This window comes from Thalia democratica, chromosome 7, assembly GCF_965202585.1.
Source record: "Thalia democratica chromosome 7, ktThaDemo2.hap1.1, whole genome shotgun sequence".
NCBI classification, from domain to species: domain Eukaryota; kingdom Metazoa; phylum Chordata; class Thaliacea; order Salpida; family Salpidae; genus Thalia; species Thalia democratica.
In genome coordinates, this window is record NC_139171.1 from 58192116 (window position 1) to 58210075 (window position 17960).

Below are 17960 nucleotides of genomic sequence, written 5' to 3' on the forward strand. Positions count from 1 at the left end.
GATGAGTAAAGCTAAATAAAATAAATTTCTAGACAAAGGTAACTTTCAATATTTTCAAATATAGGGTTTTGAAAATAAATAAAAAATATTAAATTTGAGATTGTTAACTAAATACTTTTTGCATCATCAACGGACTAAATATTTTTTTATTTAGTAAAAGAAACCTTTATGATTTCTTCAACTTGTATTAAATGAAAAATATTATTCAGGTTTCAATGTACTTTAAGTTAATGACTGACACCAAATTTATTTATAAATAATATTTTATTTAAACGACAATATGGCTTATGAACATCGGTACCCTGTGGTTCTTGTGTGCAGTGGAACTTTTAACCCGGTTACTACTGCTCATATTAAAATGTTTGGTTAGTTTAAAATAAAAATATTGTGCTATGTTTTATTAAGTTGTTGGTTTAATTTTAATTGTTAACAAAACTATAAAAGTTTGCTAACGTATACTGTGACTGTTGCTCATATCAAAATGTTTGGTTAGTTTAAACGAAAAGACTGTAATAATTTTTACTAACTACTAGTTTATTTGCACTAATATTATTACTGCTCATAACAAAATGTTTGGTTCGTTTTAATAAAGTATATATCATGTACATGTTCAAGTTAAAAGTTTATACTTTGAACACAATTTTCTCCAAAGAGCTACAATTTATTTGAGCTAAATTAATAATTCAGTGTTTTTTAAGCTTGGAAGATTATTAAGTTTCAACATTGGTTTGAATTAAACTTTTTTTTCAGATGTTTGTTTTAAAGCTAGAAAGTAATACTTTGATACCATAGAAGTTTAGTTTTATTAAAAGTGAAAAAAGTAAAGTTAAAAGTCTTTATGTTTATTGATAGGACAAAAAATTAACTTAACACTGTAAGTTAACTAGCTTCAGATATGATTCAAAAATCAAAAATAAAAAATATCTTGATAATTAACTGAGTATAAAATTCAAAAATTTTTCATTTAAAATAAAACTTTAGAAGTATATAACATTATAAACCAACTGGCTTTATTGAAATATTTGTTTAAAATGTAATTTTGAACTTTGTTTATAATGTATTAAAATTTCCTTCATTAAAATATTTGTATTAATTTTAAAAGCACAAATACATTGTAAAATTTTCTACAACCAATTTAACTATAAAGAGAAGAACTTATATCAACAAGTTTAAAAAGTACAATTTATTTAAAATTTTTGCTTAATTTAAAGCTACACTTAGTTTAATGTGTTTCGAGCTTCCGAATTGGCAAAATGGAAAAAATCGATTATAAGTTTCCTTTGTTATTTTAAATTATTTTGTTTTACATTGCAGGCGGATTGTTCTAAAACAAAAGCTTGAACAGAGATTCTTATCTGCCGAAAGTTAAAGATTTTGTTAAACTTATCGTCTTTAATCAATTCAATCTCAAAGTACTAGTTTTAGTGTTAAACTTTGAAAAGTATTTAGCTTAAAAAGCTTCAATATAAAAATATACTTACTGTTTAAAACTTTATGTATATAAGTTTACTAAACAGTTTATTGTTTCTTTCGTTTTAAAGATAAAAAACATAAACTATTGAAATACAGCTAGTTTTGAATATGACCAAAAAACTGCAACCATCGAAAAAACTTTAAACTTTACTTAATTTCATACATCAAAGTAGTTAAGAAAATCTCTTCTGTCTCACTTTGAGCAAAACTATCGATTTTTAATTAATCTAGGGCAAAACCAATTTTTTTATATAATTTAGTATTGCAGATATTTAGCGAAAGCTAAACTACTTAGCTCATTTAGGTTTTCACTTAATTTAGATATTTTGTTAATTCAATTATACTTGTTTGTGTACAAAAGAGCATGCATTTAATAAAAAAACTCAAAACGTTATATTAACTAAGAAGTGGTCTGTCCTTTGATAAATAAAATGAACTACTCTTCTACCTTTTTAGTTTCATTTAATTGTTTCACAGTTTACTTATACTTGCGATAACAAAAACACATAATTTTTGTACCAAAACCAAAAACAAATTATAAAAAACCAATTGAAACTCAAACGACTAATTTATCATTTCAGTTTAAAAAATACTAATAAAGAATGCTATACTTTTATTTCAGTTAAAAGTAATAGTTTTTTTGTTTTTAATTTTCTACACCTAAATAATTTTTAAAAACTGGTTTTATAAATCAAGATTAACACTTACTTAAACATTAAAATAATTTAACACAGTGTTTGATAATTAAAATAAACATGTTGATTAAGTATGTAATAAAATAAAATTAAGATTAGCATTTAAAAACTTTTGTACCTTTTTAACTTTTTAAACGTCAAGTTAATTTTCTTATTGTAAAAATCTATAAACATTTCAACGCAACTTAATCTATTTTAAGGAACAGTATATACATTTAGCGTTTAACATTTATTATAAATAATTGTATTTTATATTTACAGAATTACCACGAAATACGTTTTTTTTCTATTTTAAGATATATTTTATAAACATATAAGAATATCTTATAAAGACTTAAAATATATATTAATGAATGTTTGTTCACTTGAAGGAACTAAAAAGCGTATACATAAACATTTTATTTAAAAAATAATAAAAACTCTTCTTTTCACAGAAATAGCACGAAGTTTCTTGGAGAGGTCGGGGCGTCACATCGTCATCAGCGGCGTCATTTCTCCCACTGTGACGTCACAATCGTCGCGTGACGGCGATGACGTCACCGCTTGCGAGTCGCACCGAGTGACGATGTGCAGGGTGGCAGTCCAGCAACATCACTGGTTGACGTCAGTTTGATTAAATAAGTTTGTAACAAGAAACGTGCAACGTTGAAAAATGAGAATGTATATTATTTTGTATTGTTACATAGTTTTGTAGTGTTTTTCAAGAAAACTTGCGTAACAATGGTTCGTTGTTTAATAACTTGTTTCAATGGTCGAAAAATGTTCAAAATTATGACAGCTTCACAATCACATTTACGTCGTTGGAGTATATTTATAAACACTTTATAAATAAATAAGAAATTAAAAGATATTAAAGGTATAAATAAATTATAACTTAAGATATAAATACCGTTAAACGTTGAAAAGTAGCAAATTATGTTTATGATTTTGTTATTACTTTCTAAACTGTTACATATCTCACATTTGTACTGTTTTTCAAGAAAACTTGTACAACCTATTTTCAATGATAAATAAGTCTAACGGCATCACCATCACCTTTACGTCATTGGACTTTATTTTAAACACTTTATATATTATCCTAAGATATAAATACCGCTTTGTATATTTTTAATAGTACTCTAACGTAAGTTTAAGTCATAAACTCAAAATTAAAATGTTAAAGACACTAATCTTTAAACTACCGAAGTCTTAAGTTTAAAGTCTTTTAAAAAGTTTGAATTAAAAATAGTTATGAAAACTCTAAACTCCAAAGTATTCCTTTTTAAATATTTTAAAACTGTTGTGTGAACGATTAAAGATGGAATCTTTAAAGCACAGTTGTTTTAAAAGTTTTTTTTTACATTTTCCATTACCGACAGTTGTGATAGAGTACAATTAAGTGTACGTAAAACTAAAAGTTCAAAGCAATTTATCTTGTCAATTTGTTGGTGCCTATAAAACAATTGTCGAATTAAGAATTTTATAAAACTAATATAAACTAAATTGATTTAATTTTATACGTAAACTTACTCTTTGTTTTATTAAGCAATCAGTATGACAACAAAAAAGTCTAGTATTTAAAATTTTTTGTTAATTTTTGTAGTATTTTTTTTTTTATTTAAGTTACTATATATTAAACAAAATTTAAGTAGTAACAGAGATTATGTTAATATTTGAATAAAAATTGAATTTTACTTAAAGCTCGCTTGTTAGAATTAACATTGCCAATTTAAGTCATATTCATAAATACAAGATCGATTTAAAACGCCACTAACTCATGAGAAAGATCTAAACAAAAGCAGCTCACACTACTGAGTGGAAGGGTGATATCCAAAGAGCTATTAAATTATTCAAAAGTCAAATAAATTTCCTAGTCTACTTCGTCTTACTCTAAACATTTTCAAGGCGAAAAGAGTTTTGCGATTTCCAAGTTTATTAATCGCAAATGTTTTTACGGAATTTTCCGAAATTTTATTAACTCGTTTGTTTTGTGTAGCAATAAAATAAAAACATGTGTTATTTTCAATCGATTTTGTGTTGTTTTAATTTTTTATTCATAATTAAGTTATATAACTTTCTTAGTCTGTGTTATTTTTTTATTTACAACTAATTAATTATTGTTTTTTGAACCAAAAAAATATTACCTTTAATTTAAATATGATAATCTGTTTTCGCAAGTTTATGTCTTAAGTCAGAAAATAAAGAGCTAGTATAATTAAAAACTAAACAAAAAACTTTTAAAGCTATTATTTTTGGTTACTGTAACCACAAAGCAAAAATTATAAGGCTTTTTTGACCTTGTATTTGTTGTATGCTTTGCTTTAAAATATTTTAATATTTAAAGCTACTTTTGGCTACTGTGGCTATCGACCAAGCTACTCAAAATTTTTAAGCTACTTTTTGGGCAAAATATTCAAATTTAACTTTAAACTCTAAGTTTTATATTTTATTTTTGTAACTTGATTTGATAAACTGCATTTTTAAAACTTTTAAATAAATTTACTTTTATGTTGTTACCAAAAGTCCTTAAGCTATTTTCTATATCAATTTTTTTAACTAACCTTTACCGATAACTTTAAGTTTTATAATATTGTTGCAATTTGGTTTAAAAATTCAATATTTTGAAAGCTCATCTTAAAAAAATCAAACAATCGCTTTTAATTTGTTTATTTACAGAGTCAAAACATGTCAAAGTATTCAGTTTAGTTTAAAAACTATATTTTTAATATTTTTTTTTAATAACTGAAACTTTAAGATATTGTTTGAAATATATAACTATATATACTTAATTAAAATAACTGCAGTTTTTTAATTTAATCTATTAATTATACAATTTTATGTACATTTGTTTAAATAGTTGACACATGGCAAACTTCACAGCTTAATTCTTTAACATTGTTTTTACAGTTTTACTTTAAAATATTATATAGCTTATTTTCTAAAACATATAAAAATATATTTACTTTCAGAGTCGATACGTGGCAAAGTTCGCAGTTGGAAGAAACTAAACCAACGAAACTATTGAGGAGAATTTCTAATAAGTTGCGGGTTTGAATATACATTACTAATACTAATTTCTTAAAAACAGCTAATAAATTTTAAAACATATATAATGTGTATACAACCTGATATTTTTATTTTTGTATTTAGCAGCAATAAAAAAAGGATTTTTCCTTACATATTAAGTTGGATATTTTTTTTTTTCATACAGCACTTAGTTCGTTTTCTGTAAAAATACTTTCAATCAAAAATTTGCAACTTTTTGCCGATTGTTGGTTTTAGTATCGATTTAAACCAAATAGTTATACAATTCTAAGTGCAAGTTAAATGTTAGTTAGTTACAAAGTTAAGCTGCGGGTTTTAATTTTTAAACTCGTCTTTTATATTTTAAAGTGAAAAACTTCTTGACTTTGATTTTTTTTTCAATCCTTAATATCGTTATTTATTTGAAGATTTTCAAGTATAATTAGTTTGAATTCAATTTGTTCGATTAAAAATCATAAAACTTCAAAATTATAAAACTAACAACTTGCCTTACCCTAGACGGTTTTTAAAGTTCTTAACATAGTACAGAATATTTGGAGAGTTTATCTGAATAAAATTTTCCACTAAGCTACATAACCTCAACTATACACACAAGCAACATAAATATATTTAATATAAGAAAACACAAGAACCTTTAAAAATATTTTTTTTCTTTTTTTAATCTTTTTTTTTAACTGTTCAGGTTTAAAATAACAACTTTTTTTTAATAAAAAACCACCACAGTTTTTATGACTTTTATATTTTTAATAACTTTTTTTGTTTACGAAACAGTTTTAGTTTGTTTTCGCATTTGTAATAATACAACCTTAAAAACATACTTCAGGGACTTTATGAACGATCCAGTTTTTGGTTAATATAAAAGGAATTTTGTATTACTTTATATTTATATTGTAGAGTGAATACGGGTTCCCGTCGCCTTTCCAGAACACGCACCATTTCAACGACCAGCTAAATGGTTCAAGGTGAAATATTTTGATAAAACTGGTTTGGTAATAACTAGAAATTTTAAATCAAATACTCGAAAAGTTTCAAGATTAATTTTTAAGCACAGTTTGGTAAAATAAAGAACTTAATTGTTAAAAACAATTAATAAACTTATACATCTTTTGTTAAAAAGAAAAACAGATTAAAAACAGTTAGATAATCTGTTTTTTTTGTTCTAAATTAAACTTATTATACAGTTGTTTATATTTACCGTCAGTTTTCCGTTAATTCCTTGATAATTACGTTTGTCAACCACAGGTTTGTAAAAAACATTAGACAAAATATTTAGCTTTAAACACTTATTTGTTGCAAATCAAGCTGGGTAAAAAATATTTTAATTAAGATCCATCATCAGTTATTAATTTATATTTTGTTAATTTGTTTTAATTTTGTTTATAATCAGGTTCGGCTCGAGCCACGCGGTCAGGCTGCAACCGGACGGCTCGTTCCGCAACCACGTGATGACGTCACAGAGGCGGGAGATCGATCACGCGTATGACGTCAGGAACTGCAACGTGGTCGCGCCGTCCAGCAACTACACCAAGCACCCCAGGAACAACAACAACGACAACAACGGTAAAATTATTAATCTTCTATGTTGTTTTTTTTTAATTTTAGTCAAATTTAGTAAAAATAAAATGGACCTCAATTGGTATAATTGTGCTTCTAATTACGTTCAAATAAAATGGAACTTTTCAATTAGTTTGAAATTGAATTTTTTATTTATTATAAGCAGAATTATAAAACTAAAACAAATTTAAAAGTAAAATACACCATACTAAGTTCATAAACCTACTATGGTGTTTATTTTTAATTTCAAGGCAAGTTTAGTAAAAATTATGTTGACCTCAACAATGGTTTTTTTTCAATTAGCTTGAAATTTATCTTTTTTTTTATTATAAGCAGAATTATAAAGTTGTAACAAAATCAACGATGTAAAATTTAAACGCGTAATAACAAAGTATAACATTAATAGGTATGTGAAATTAATTGAGGATTGTGCTAGAGAAAGTAAAATTAAAAAATTATAAGTTTTTTGATGTTTTTTATAGTTTTACAAAAGATATTAGTGTTGTTTCATTAAAAAGGCTCAAAAAAATTTAAATTCTTTAAAATTGTACAGTTTTTTTTGATAAGAACAAAATTGGTGAAGAAGTTTATCATTAGTCTATCAAATAGCAGTTTTACTAATGAATTATTTTATTAAGTTAAAAAAATAAATAAATTTAACAAATTCTATTTATTCAATGCAAACTAAGTGCAATAGGTAAAACAAACTAATAACTACTAAGTTAAAATTCAGACTATCTTAAGAAGACAGAATAATAACTAATTACTATTTTAGAAAGATACAAATACGTTTTTATTCTTTACTAAACTTTAGATTTTACTTCAACACAAAACTTATCCTTTTCAAAAAAAAATATAATGTAAGGTAGAAAACTAAAAATAAAATTTCTTGTAAGAAATACATGATAAAAAACATTACACCAATAACAAAAACACTAAAAAACTAAATAAATTATACTACTCATAGAAAGACTATAAACAAATAGCAAACTTCTGATATTATTTTAATTCTTTATTACAGTTTTTCTTTTATGATGACAAATATGATGACGAAACTGATCAATAAAGTTTACTAAAACACAGTAGCTTATTTATGTCTGATTAATTTTGTATTTGGAAGTTAGTATACCTCTAACAGTCCTATAAAAAATATTATTATTATGTGAAAAGTAAAATAAAAACATATGTTATTATACTTTTTTCTTACCAAACATTAAGTTTATATAAGAAAGCTACCCTAAGCCACGGTAAAACTAAATTATTACGCTTATTTATTATTTATTTATGAAAAATTTTTTCAGTTACACAACACTTTTTATGCTTAGTTTTCCAAACATTTTTACAGGTTTTTAAAACATTTTTGTTTATTAATACAAAAGTTTATCTAAATTATTTTTGTTTTTTTTATTACAGTTTTTCATTAACTTAATAGCTATTAACTTGGTAAGTTTCATTGTTTGATGTATTACTTATGAATGGTAATTTTTGGAAAATATAATCTAGTGTAGAAACAATTTTAATATATTTTTTGCCAACGTAAAAATATCAAAAAAAGTTTGCTATGTGCTTAATAGTTATATTTATATTTAAATTAAAATATTAAAATTCGTTATTACTTTTTTAATTATCGGTTGTGATTTTTTTTTAAACCATAACGCGTACTTTTTAATAAAAAGATTTACGAATTTCACATTTAAAACAGCTTAATATTTATTTTAAACATTAAATATTATGATTTTTGAAACATAAATAAAGATTAAATTTAAAACTCTCTAGAAAAGTGAACAGAACTCAATTAAATTGGTTTGTGCTGAAAATTATTTTAAAAAGCTAACGTTTGAGTTTTTTATATAATTTACTGATGAATTACATATCCGTACCCTTAATTTAGTAAATTTCCGGTATATATATAATTTTTACGTAATTTGATTTGTAGTACTAATTTTTCAAATCTTAAAAGTCAGCTTAGTTTACGCTGTACATAAGTAAATCAAGTCAATTAACTTATCAGCGACTCGACTAAACTTTTTAAAAGCGAACTTATGTACTACAAGATCAAAAAATAATGAACTTCACACGGCCAACAACAGATGGCCGAAATGCATATTGGTTACGAGATCAAAATTAAAAAACTTTTTTTTTCAATAAGAAAAAATCTACAATAAAAAGTGTATAAGAGCGTAGGTAGATGTTTGTTAACAACGATTTAGAAGCCATTCTAAATTTATTTTCCAATAAAAACCATCTTAAATAAAGTTTCCTACCTAAGTTTTTTTTGACCTAAGTCTTTAAAACTATACGCACAACGATTTGGCCGTAAGAAACATTTTTCCTGTAGATTTACATAAATTTCAACTATGGCAGCTTTAAAGAAGCTTATCGTTTTATCAATAATCATATTTGTCGATACCTACACAAGTTTTAAATTTGAAAAGTTTGAGTTAAAATCTTGAAATATAAATATTGTTATAAAAGTTTGAAATATCTCACAGATACTTTAGGGCCAAAACAAAGAAAATAACGTCTAGTGGTCGGCTTTAGATTTCAAAAGTTCTTTTTTGATTATATCCTCTATTTTTAAAGCTAGTTTTGCTTTATAACTGAAAAAAATGACCAACTAATAAAAATTAAAATGTACAGAGTTTCAAAAAATAGCTAAAAACAGAACTGTGCAACTTATACTTGCATTTTTTATGACTGCTGACAAAACACTTTTAGAACACCATGATTTTTTTTAATTTAATATTATCAGGTGATGTAATGGACATATTGGGGCTGCACTTCCAAAGAGTGTGCTGTGGACAACCACCAGCTTTTAACTACCAGGTATCTTTATTTTATAGTTGAAAGCTTGTACGCTTTAGAAGTAGTGAAAATGTTTATCAAAGCGTTTATTAAGTCAAGTTTTGGTTACTTTGCATTATATAAAGTAAATCCTACAATGTCAACAAGATTATTTTTGTCAAAGTGCAAACTTTAAAATCTGTTTAAGTAAAGTATATTTTTGAAATAAGGTTTTGAAGGTTAACTGTTTTAATAAAAACAAATCGACAACTTAATGCTTGAAGCGCCATATTACTTTGTTAGTACAAACATTTAATCTTAAGAAAATTCATTCACTTTTATAGTTTTAGCGCTAGTCGGAAAAGTTACTTTGAGGACTTTAAGTTATCTAAACGTGAAGAAATAAAACTTTTTTTTTAATCAATAACAGAACATCATTTCGTGTTTAAAAAAAATGTTCGTTCCTGCAAATAACTTTCAAAATTACAAATAGTCTAGAATTAGACAATCAAATTAATCGAATTATTATATATATATATATATATATATATATATATATATATATATATACATATATACGTTTAAAATATTTCAGAACGACAACTTGGCGTTTGGTGCTGCATACGACCTTCGAAGGACCAAGGTGAGTGTAATACCAAGTACAAGTATACAAGTACAAGTACGAACAATATATATTTATACAAGTTGATGATACAAGTACATATAAACAATATTTATTTATACAAGGTGATGATACAAGTAGATACAAACAATATATACATATTCAATTTTATAACCAATTATTGGTATAAACAAAAGTACACATAATATTTATTCAAGGTGATGCTCTTGTGTGGGGCGGACGATCTGGAGAAATTTGGAGATGAGGATCAGTGGACAGATCAAGAGGTCAGTGTGACGTAATAGTGCATGTTATTGTCACGTGATAAAATAATTATTAGTGATGCAAAAGTGACAATGGTTTTAAGTTTTAGATACATCTTATAATCAAAATTTTAGTAACGTCTTAGTAAAATTTGTCTTATTTAGACTTCTTTTTTTTTTGACTATGTAGGTAGTGCCAAGATTACTTTGTTTCTTTTTTGAATAAAACTAAACTTTATATACTGTTACCAGAATTAAATTGCTTAGAGTTTTTAAATCGTAGAATAAAAACTCTCAATTTGAAACTTTTCAATTAATGTATATTGTTACCGTACTAATAGTTTTAAAAGTTAGTTTTAGTTGTTGTTTTTATATCATTGTTTTGTTTTATTCCTTACTTTCAAAGTGTGATTGTATGCTAATAATATCATTACATAAACGAAACTAGAACTTAAACTTGTTGTAAAAGTTTCTTACCAAAAATACAACTAAGCTCATAAAGGTAATCAATAAAGTATTACAGACCTAATGAGTAACAAGATAAAAGCAAAAAAATAACAACGTTTGTTACATGCAGAGTTCATGAAAAGTATTCGATTTAGTTTTTTGTTAATTTAAATTACAGCTTTTAGGAGTAATGTTGACTTGAAATTTTAAGCCCAACCACAAATCGTTATTAGGACAAATACTTTTCTAATTTTTTTCAAGTTCACTTAATTTAGGTAATTAGCTATATGAAAATTGTTATAGTTAACATATAAAATTAAGCAGTTAATCCAACAAAATATGTTAAAAGAACTTTTTACTAGCCTTTATTAAATAGTTTAAACTTTTCACCTACTTTAACCAAGTAAAATAAAAACATTCAAGGAAAACTTGTATGCTTAAAGCATAGTAAAAAAATACTTAATAAATAGAAAATAGCTAATTCGTGTCGTAAGCTAAAGTTTCAAAGACAATCGATATCTGTTTGAAACATGAAACATCTGGAATGTTTTTCAAAGACTAAAGACAACTTAGTTGTAGTAAAAATTAAAGTTTAAGTCGATTACAAAAAGCCTGAAAAAATAAATATATAATAAATGTCATTGTCTTGTATTTTAGTTGTAAAAAATATGATGTTTATGTTTAACAATAGTTTTAGCTAGCTACATGTATTAAAAGAGATCTTTAAAAAATACTAAACTTTTGAAGGTGCTTTTTAAACTAGTTATTTAAAAATAACTTCATTAAAGTTCTCAATCTAATAATCAATATTATTTTTACTTCCAGCTATACATAAGCAAAAAGTATCCTTTGGTTTCAGATTAGAAAAATATCAAAATACTTTTCAAACTTTATTATTTACTGAAATATTAGGTTTTTCAGAACATGATTTTTAGTATACATTTTTATTGTTATCAATAAGCAGTATAATCTTTACAATCGTTAAAAACTAATCTTAGTGACATTAAAGTTGCATTTTGTACTCAACATAAAAAACTATCAAAAAAATATTGGAATGTTTTGGTTTGTGTGCTTCGAACGAGCTACAACAAATAGTAGTACCTATGTTTGAAACAACTAAACATTAGTACTTGTATTTAAAAACCTTTTAGTGCTCATAGTTGGTTAACATATTTTTTTTTACTTCAAAAAAAGAAAATTCTGGATTGCTGAGCATCCAGGTGTAAAAGATCAAACTTAATTGTTTTGATATCTGACAAATTATTAACACTCCAAACAAAAATAGTTTAAACAAATATTTCTTCAGATCAGGGAAATACCGGATTGTTTTGGGCATCCAGATGTAAAAAAATCAAACTTGATTGTTTTGATATCTGACAAAATTGTTAACACCGCAAACAAAAATATTTTAAATGCATATTTCTTCAGATCAGGGAAATACTGGAGTGTTTCGGGCTGGTGTGAAATACTGGAATGTTTAACATCAAAATTTAAAAAATCAAATTAATAGTTTTGTTGTCTGACAAAATTAAAACTTCAAAAAAAAAAGAATAAAGAATATTTCCAATTCTTCAGATCAGGGAAATACTGGAGTGTTTCGGGCTGGTGTGCATCCCGCGCAACATCCAGAGGGACTCGGAAGAGGTCTCGGGAATAAGGAGGGCGTTCGACCGGCTTCAGGGAATCCTGAGCGAGCAACCGGGAACCGTGATACTGGTGAACGACAACAGGAAGTCTGAAATATCGAAGATAAGCTCCAAAAAGTGCAGGTTTTTAATTTTTTTCTACTTTTTTTAAAAGTTCACGAGCAGATCTAAATATGAAATATAAAAAAAATTCAACAAAGCAGTTTAAGTTGTTCTGTACCACATGACGTATATGACGTCATCACGCTTCGGCTTTGACTGGTACAGAAAGGTTTTTTTTTTTCAATGTTATTGTATACTGTTTTATAAAACTAATAAGTCTAAAAAGCAACAACAAATGTAAGACAATGTAAATTAGTTATATATTTAGTTGGAAAAAATTTGAGTATAATATTATAAATAAAATTTCGTGGTCTGCAAAGATTGATAATGTGTTACCTGTCTCAGGTTTGTTTTAGGACAATAAATTGTTTTTGAAATTATATTACAATGGTAAATACTATTTTAGTGCAATAGTGATTAATTTAAACTAAAGATAAAGCCTTAAAGTGCCTTTTAAATTTAATAACCAAATCTTAAATACAAGTTTCAGATAGTTAAATTTAAAGGATCTCTCTTTAAACTCTAATTTGAAAACTAATTCTCATTTTTTAAATATTACATAACTACGTTTTTTTAATCAGCTAAAAGCAAGATATACATGTAAGATAATTAACGTTTAATTATAAAAACCAACCAGAAAATTGGCAGAGCTAACTATGTATGTTATATAACGCTTGTACTTTGATTTCTATTAAGGTCTTATGAAACAGATACAAGACTTTCACAAAATAGCAACTCTCTTTGATAAGTAGTAATATTGCTTGATAACTTGTACATATTTATTTTTACAACTTGTTTAAACCATCATGTGCTTAGTAAAGCAGTTTAACTTTTATAATTTCAACAGATCTGTTGCTGTTTAACTTTGTTCTTAAAAATATTAGCTTAAATTAAAACTAAGATAAAGTTTTTGCAAAGAAACGTAACAGCTAATTGTATTTTTTTTTCATGATTTGTTTTCTGTTAAAGCTTTAAACTATCTTTTACAAGAGCTACCATTATCTAACATATGTTCATAACATTTTATTTATTTAACTTACAAGTTTTTAAGGCGGAAAACTAAAATGAACTAATTAAACTATATACAAAATTAACAAACAGTAATTATTTAGTTTTTTTTAATGAAAGATTTTAAGCATTAATTTTTAAAATTAAATTAACTTTGCTACATTGCTTGGAGCTACCAAGGTTGTCATAGTAATTATCTAGCATAAGTTATCATTGAGTTCGACTGAGTCTGTGCGGCAAATGAAAAAAGTTTATTATCGATTTAACTTAACAATTTAACTTTGTATAAGTATATCTGCTAGACTGTAACTTTTGTTTCAAAAGTTTCATCAAAATTCTGTTTTTTTTTTTTGTTCATCTTAATATTTATATAGTGTACTTTTTTATGGCAGGTATGAATTTTTATTAAAAATTTTAAATGCAAAAGTAGTGTGTATGTATTAACTCATTTTCAGAATTTTAAATTTGAGTGATTGTAAATATGTTTATACTACTACCTTAATAGACAGTAAAATCTGTTTATTTGTATGGTATACGAAGAAGCTTTACCTCTATATTTGTTTGAATAGTAAAAAAAATAAAAATATACAAAACTAGTTAAACTTATTCTAATATTTTTTAGTTTTTATTTTATATTTTAGTATACTAATAAAAAGCTTGTCTTAAAATTTATAATTAAAATATTTTAAAGTAATACAATTAAGTTAAGTAAACTACTAAAATATTCGAAACTTTAATATTTAAGCTTTAAAATGTTGTTGTTTGAAAAAAAAATCATTTTAGCTATGTATGTATATAAAAATAAATTTAGTGTTTTATATTAACAGACAATCTTTCTAGTTAAAAGATTAAGTTTCTCTTTAAAATCTTTTTTGATAATTACTTTCAAGTTTGTTTATACGAGAATATTTCTTATATCTACAGAGAAGCATTTTATGAAGAAGATTACACCACTGCTTCCGAAATGTTGGACACTCAAGTATTCGCCTACATAAACAAGTTTCAGCTATACAGGTAAAATAAACATACACTTATAAAATCTTTTTATCCGTTTTAAAAGGTATAAAGCATAGAACTTTTATTTGTACAACAAACTACATAATTATCTTGTTTGGTTTTTGTCATTTCTCATAGAATAAAAATTTACACACTTAACAGTTTACATATACATAGTTCTATCTTACTAAAATTTATTTATCATTTATTTTTCTACATAACGGTTTCCAAATGTGGACCAAGTGGGGCCCTTGGAGGCCATTAGAGAAGTTTAGGGGGCCATGAGCAGTAAAGAGGTCACAGGGGGGCTATGAGGTCATAATTTGAAACTTACACTAGATATTCTGGAGTTGCTGATGAAGAGCAAAAACAGGTCTTAGGCGTTTTGAATGGTAGTTTTAAAACTTATACTAGATATTATGAAAAATTTTCAGGAAATTTAGGGGACCATAAGCTGTAAAAGGGGAGCCACAAGGCCATAACTTGAAACTTACACCAGATGTTCTGGAGTTGATGATGAAGAGCAAAAACAGGTCTTAGGCGTTTTTAATGGTAGTTTTAAAACTTATACTAGATATTATGAAAAATTTTCAGGAAATTTAGGGGACCATAAGCTGTAAAAGGGGGGCCACAAGGCCATAACTTGAAACTTACACCAGATGTTCTGGAGTTGATGATGATAGGCAAAATAAAAAAGGTCTTAAGCGTTTTTAATAATAGTCTGTTTTAGAAATTATGTCGGAAGAGGCCATCATTTTTTCAATTTTTTAGATTATACAGATTAGCTCAGGGCTTTAAAAATCAATTCATTCACCGCCAACTTAGCATAATTTCTATAAACGCCTCCTTAAATATATATCGCCCTTTTGCTAAATAACTACCCTTGTAATTTATCACCTCTTTACTGTTTGTACTTTTTGTTAGCAAAAACTACCTTTTTTACTATATGCCGATGTTTGAAAACTCTTATATAGGGTATATTTAAAGTCATCGTAAAATCTAAATGAGCTTACATGTTTTTCAAAGGTACCCGGACAGTACAACCGATAATCCAGTCGGTACATCGAACAACGATGTCGGTAAATCGAATAAGATGCAGACGAGCCAAACGTAAGAGCATATCAGAAGTGGGGACCTCGGCATAAGAAGGAACAGTTTTGCTTGAACATCATTTTACAAATATTATTCTTATCAAAAACGTTTAACAAATCATGTTTTTTTTAAAGAAGTTAAACCTAAATTAGCATAACCTTGGTATAAAGATCTGGAATTGTTCAAAAAGTTTTATTCAAAATTTTAAGTTTCGAGACACAGTTTTGCTAGTAATGTTTATACAAAAGTTTTCTATTAGAGTTTTTGTTTTAAATAAGTTAAGGTCCGACAAAATAAAACTTATAGTTTTTAATTTAAATAAAACCTTGGTATTTTAAAATTTTGCAAAAAAGTTTTAAATAGTTTCAATTGAATATTTTTTTATAAAAACGTTTAAGATGTTCATTTATTTTAAAAACATTAACGTCTAACTTTGTGAACGTTTTTCAGCATGTTAAAAGTTTTCAAGTAAGTTTTCGTTTAAACCAACACTATTAAGTTAGTCTTTTGTTTTTTAACAAACTCATGCACATATGAAATCAAGTTTTAATTATTTAAAACATCATAAGTAACTTTGAGAAGCCTTTTTTAAAGGCAGTCATTTCTTTATAACTTTGTAACTTTTACTTTCTAAGTTGTTTCAAGGTACTTTCTTAAACTAAACGAGTTTTTTGTTTAATTTACACATGTAGATAAAATAAACTTAAAACAGTCTTTTTTTTTATTCAGTAAGTTTTTCAATAATAGACCAGTAAAGTGTTGAAAGTTGCTGACTTAAGCCTTTTTTTTTTTGAAACGAACACGTTTTGCTCCTCACCTTTTACTTTTTGCTGCATGTTTATATTTAATATTTAAATGTTTAATGTTTTAAGGTGCTTCATAATTTACATGAGTATTTATGTTTGTCATGGTAAGCTAGCTTATATTTCATTAACTTTTATAGCTTGTGCTTAAAATTAAACATAATAAAATTAAAAACAAGGTTTTCCAGCGGTTTTGAATTTTTTAATTTATCTTATGCACAAAAAAAACAGCACTAAAACTTATCTTTTGTTTTAACTTCCTAAAAACATCAAAAAAACACATTTTATTGAAACTCAAATTATCTTTTTAATATCAGTACTAGATGTTGCTTTATTTAGCTAACACAGTCTAAGAATGATGTTTTTTGTTTGCAATGTATCGCGTTTAACTTTTTAAATCGAGTTTAAAATTTATTAAATCAAAAAACGTAAACTATTATATTTTATTTTCGATATCTATAATAATTATTTCCACCTTTGTTACGAATTTATACCGTAATGTGCTCCAACGGAAGTACGTATAATTTTGTTTGATAGAAAAATTATACAGTAGTTGTGATAAAATAAAAGGTTAGTTACTTCTGAAAATTTTTGTTAAGTAACAAAGGTTTAGAGAATCATTGAAAATAAAACTTTGTTTTTAAATCGTTTGTTAGTCGAACAAAATTGACCATGTTTTTTTAAGTTAACTAATTCAGTCTAAAGTCTTAACTGTAATTTTTTTAAACTATTTCTTAGCCAATATGTTTGAAATGCGCACTTAAGTGATGTCATGAAACATAAAAACAGAACGCAATAAAATTTGTACAAGACTGTAAATACCATATGGAGTAGGTTTGAGTTGATTTAATTGCAAGCATTGTTTTTCGTACAATTTGATAGGTCAACTGAAGTAAACAAAGATAGTTCCTTTTTTTAAACTTCATTAAAATAGTGTTTTCTGATAAAATTTAGCATGGTTTAAAACTAGCTAGATAAATTAAGAAACTTCAGATACATAAATGTTTTATAGTGTTCTACTTACTACTAAAGCTAAAGTACATTTTGAAATGAACAATCAAGTTATAATTAAACTAAGATATTTTACAATTTACTTAGTTTACAGTATAATTTTATTTATTTAACAAAAAAACATCTTTAAAGTTGATAGTTAACTCATGACTAATCAACATATAAACTAACTGAGGAGTAATGTCAGTGTCTATTACACTTAAAATTTTTACGAACTAACTTCACTAACAAGAGGTTTTAATTTCACAAAAGCTTAAATTATGCAATGCATAATGATACTTTTTTAATTTAAGTAAATTTTTTTAAAACAAATGATACTTTTTCAAGCATGTAAGTTATGATTAAACATTTTTTCGTCCCCTAATAATTTTAATGATAATTGTGACAGTGATTGTGTCTGGACAGATTTTCTAAGCTCATTCTAGTTATTTTATTAACTT

At 25.5% G+C, this 17960-nt stretch overlaps 1 protein-coding gene across 1 annotated transcript; it reads left to right on the plus strand.

Annotated features, from left to right (window-relative positions):
• Window positions 1-280: 280 nt before the first annotated feature.
• Window positions 281-13473, plus strand: LOC145841663 (nicotinamide/nicotinic acid mononucleotide adenylyltransferase 3-like). Its single transcript, XM_082949016.1, has 10 exons — window positions 281-365; window positions 2603-2771; window positions 5117-5195; window positions 6087-6154; window positions 6580-6752; window positions 9499-9572; window positions 10126-10173; window positions 10371-10439; window positions 12438-12631; window positions 13458-13473. Exons 1-10 carry the CDS (start codon window positions 281-283, stop codon window positions 13471-13473), a joined length of 975 nt encoding a protein of 324 aa, XP_082805142.1.
• Window positions 13474-17960: the final 4487 nt, after the last annotated feature.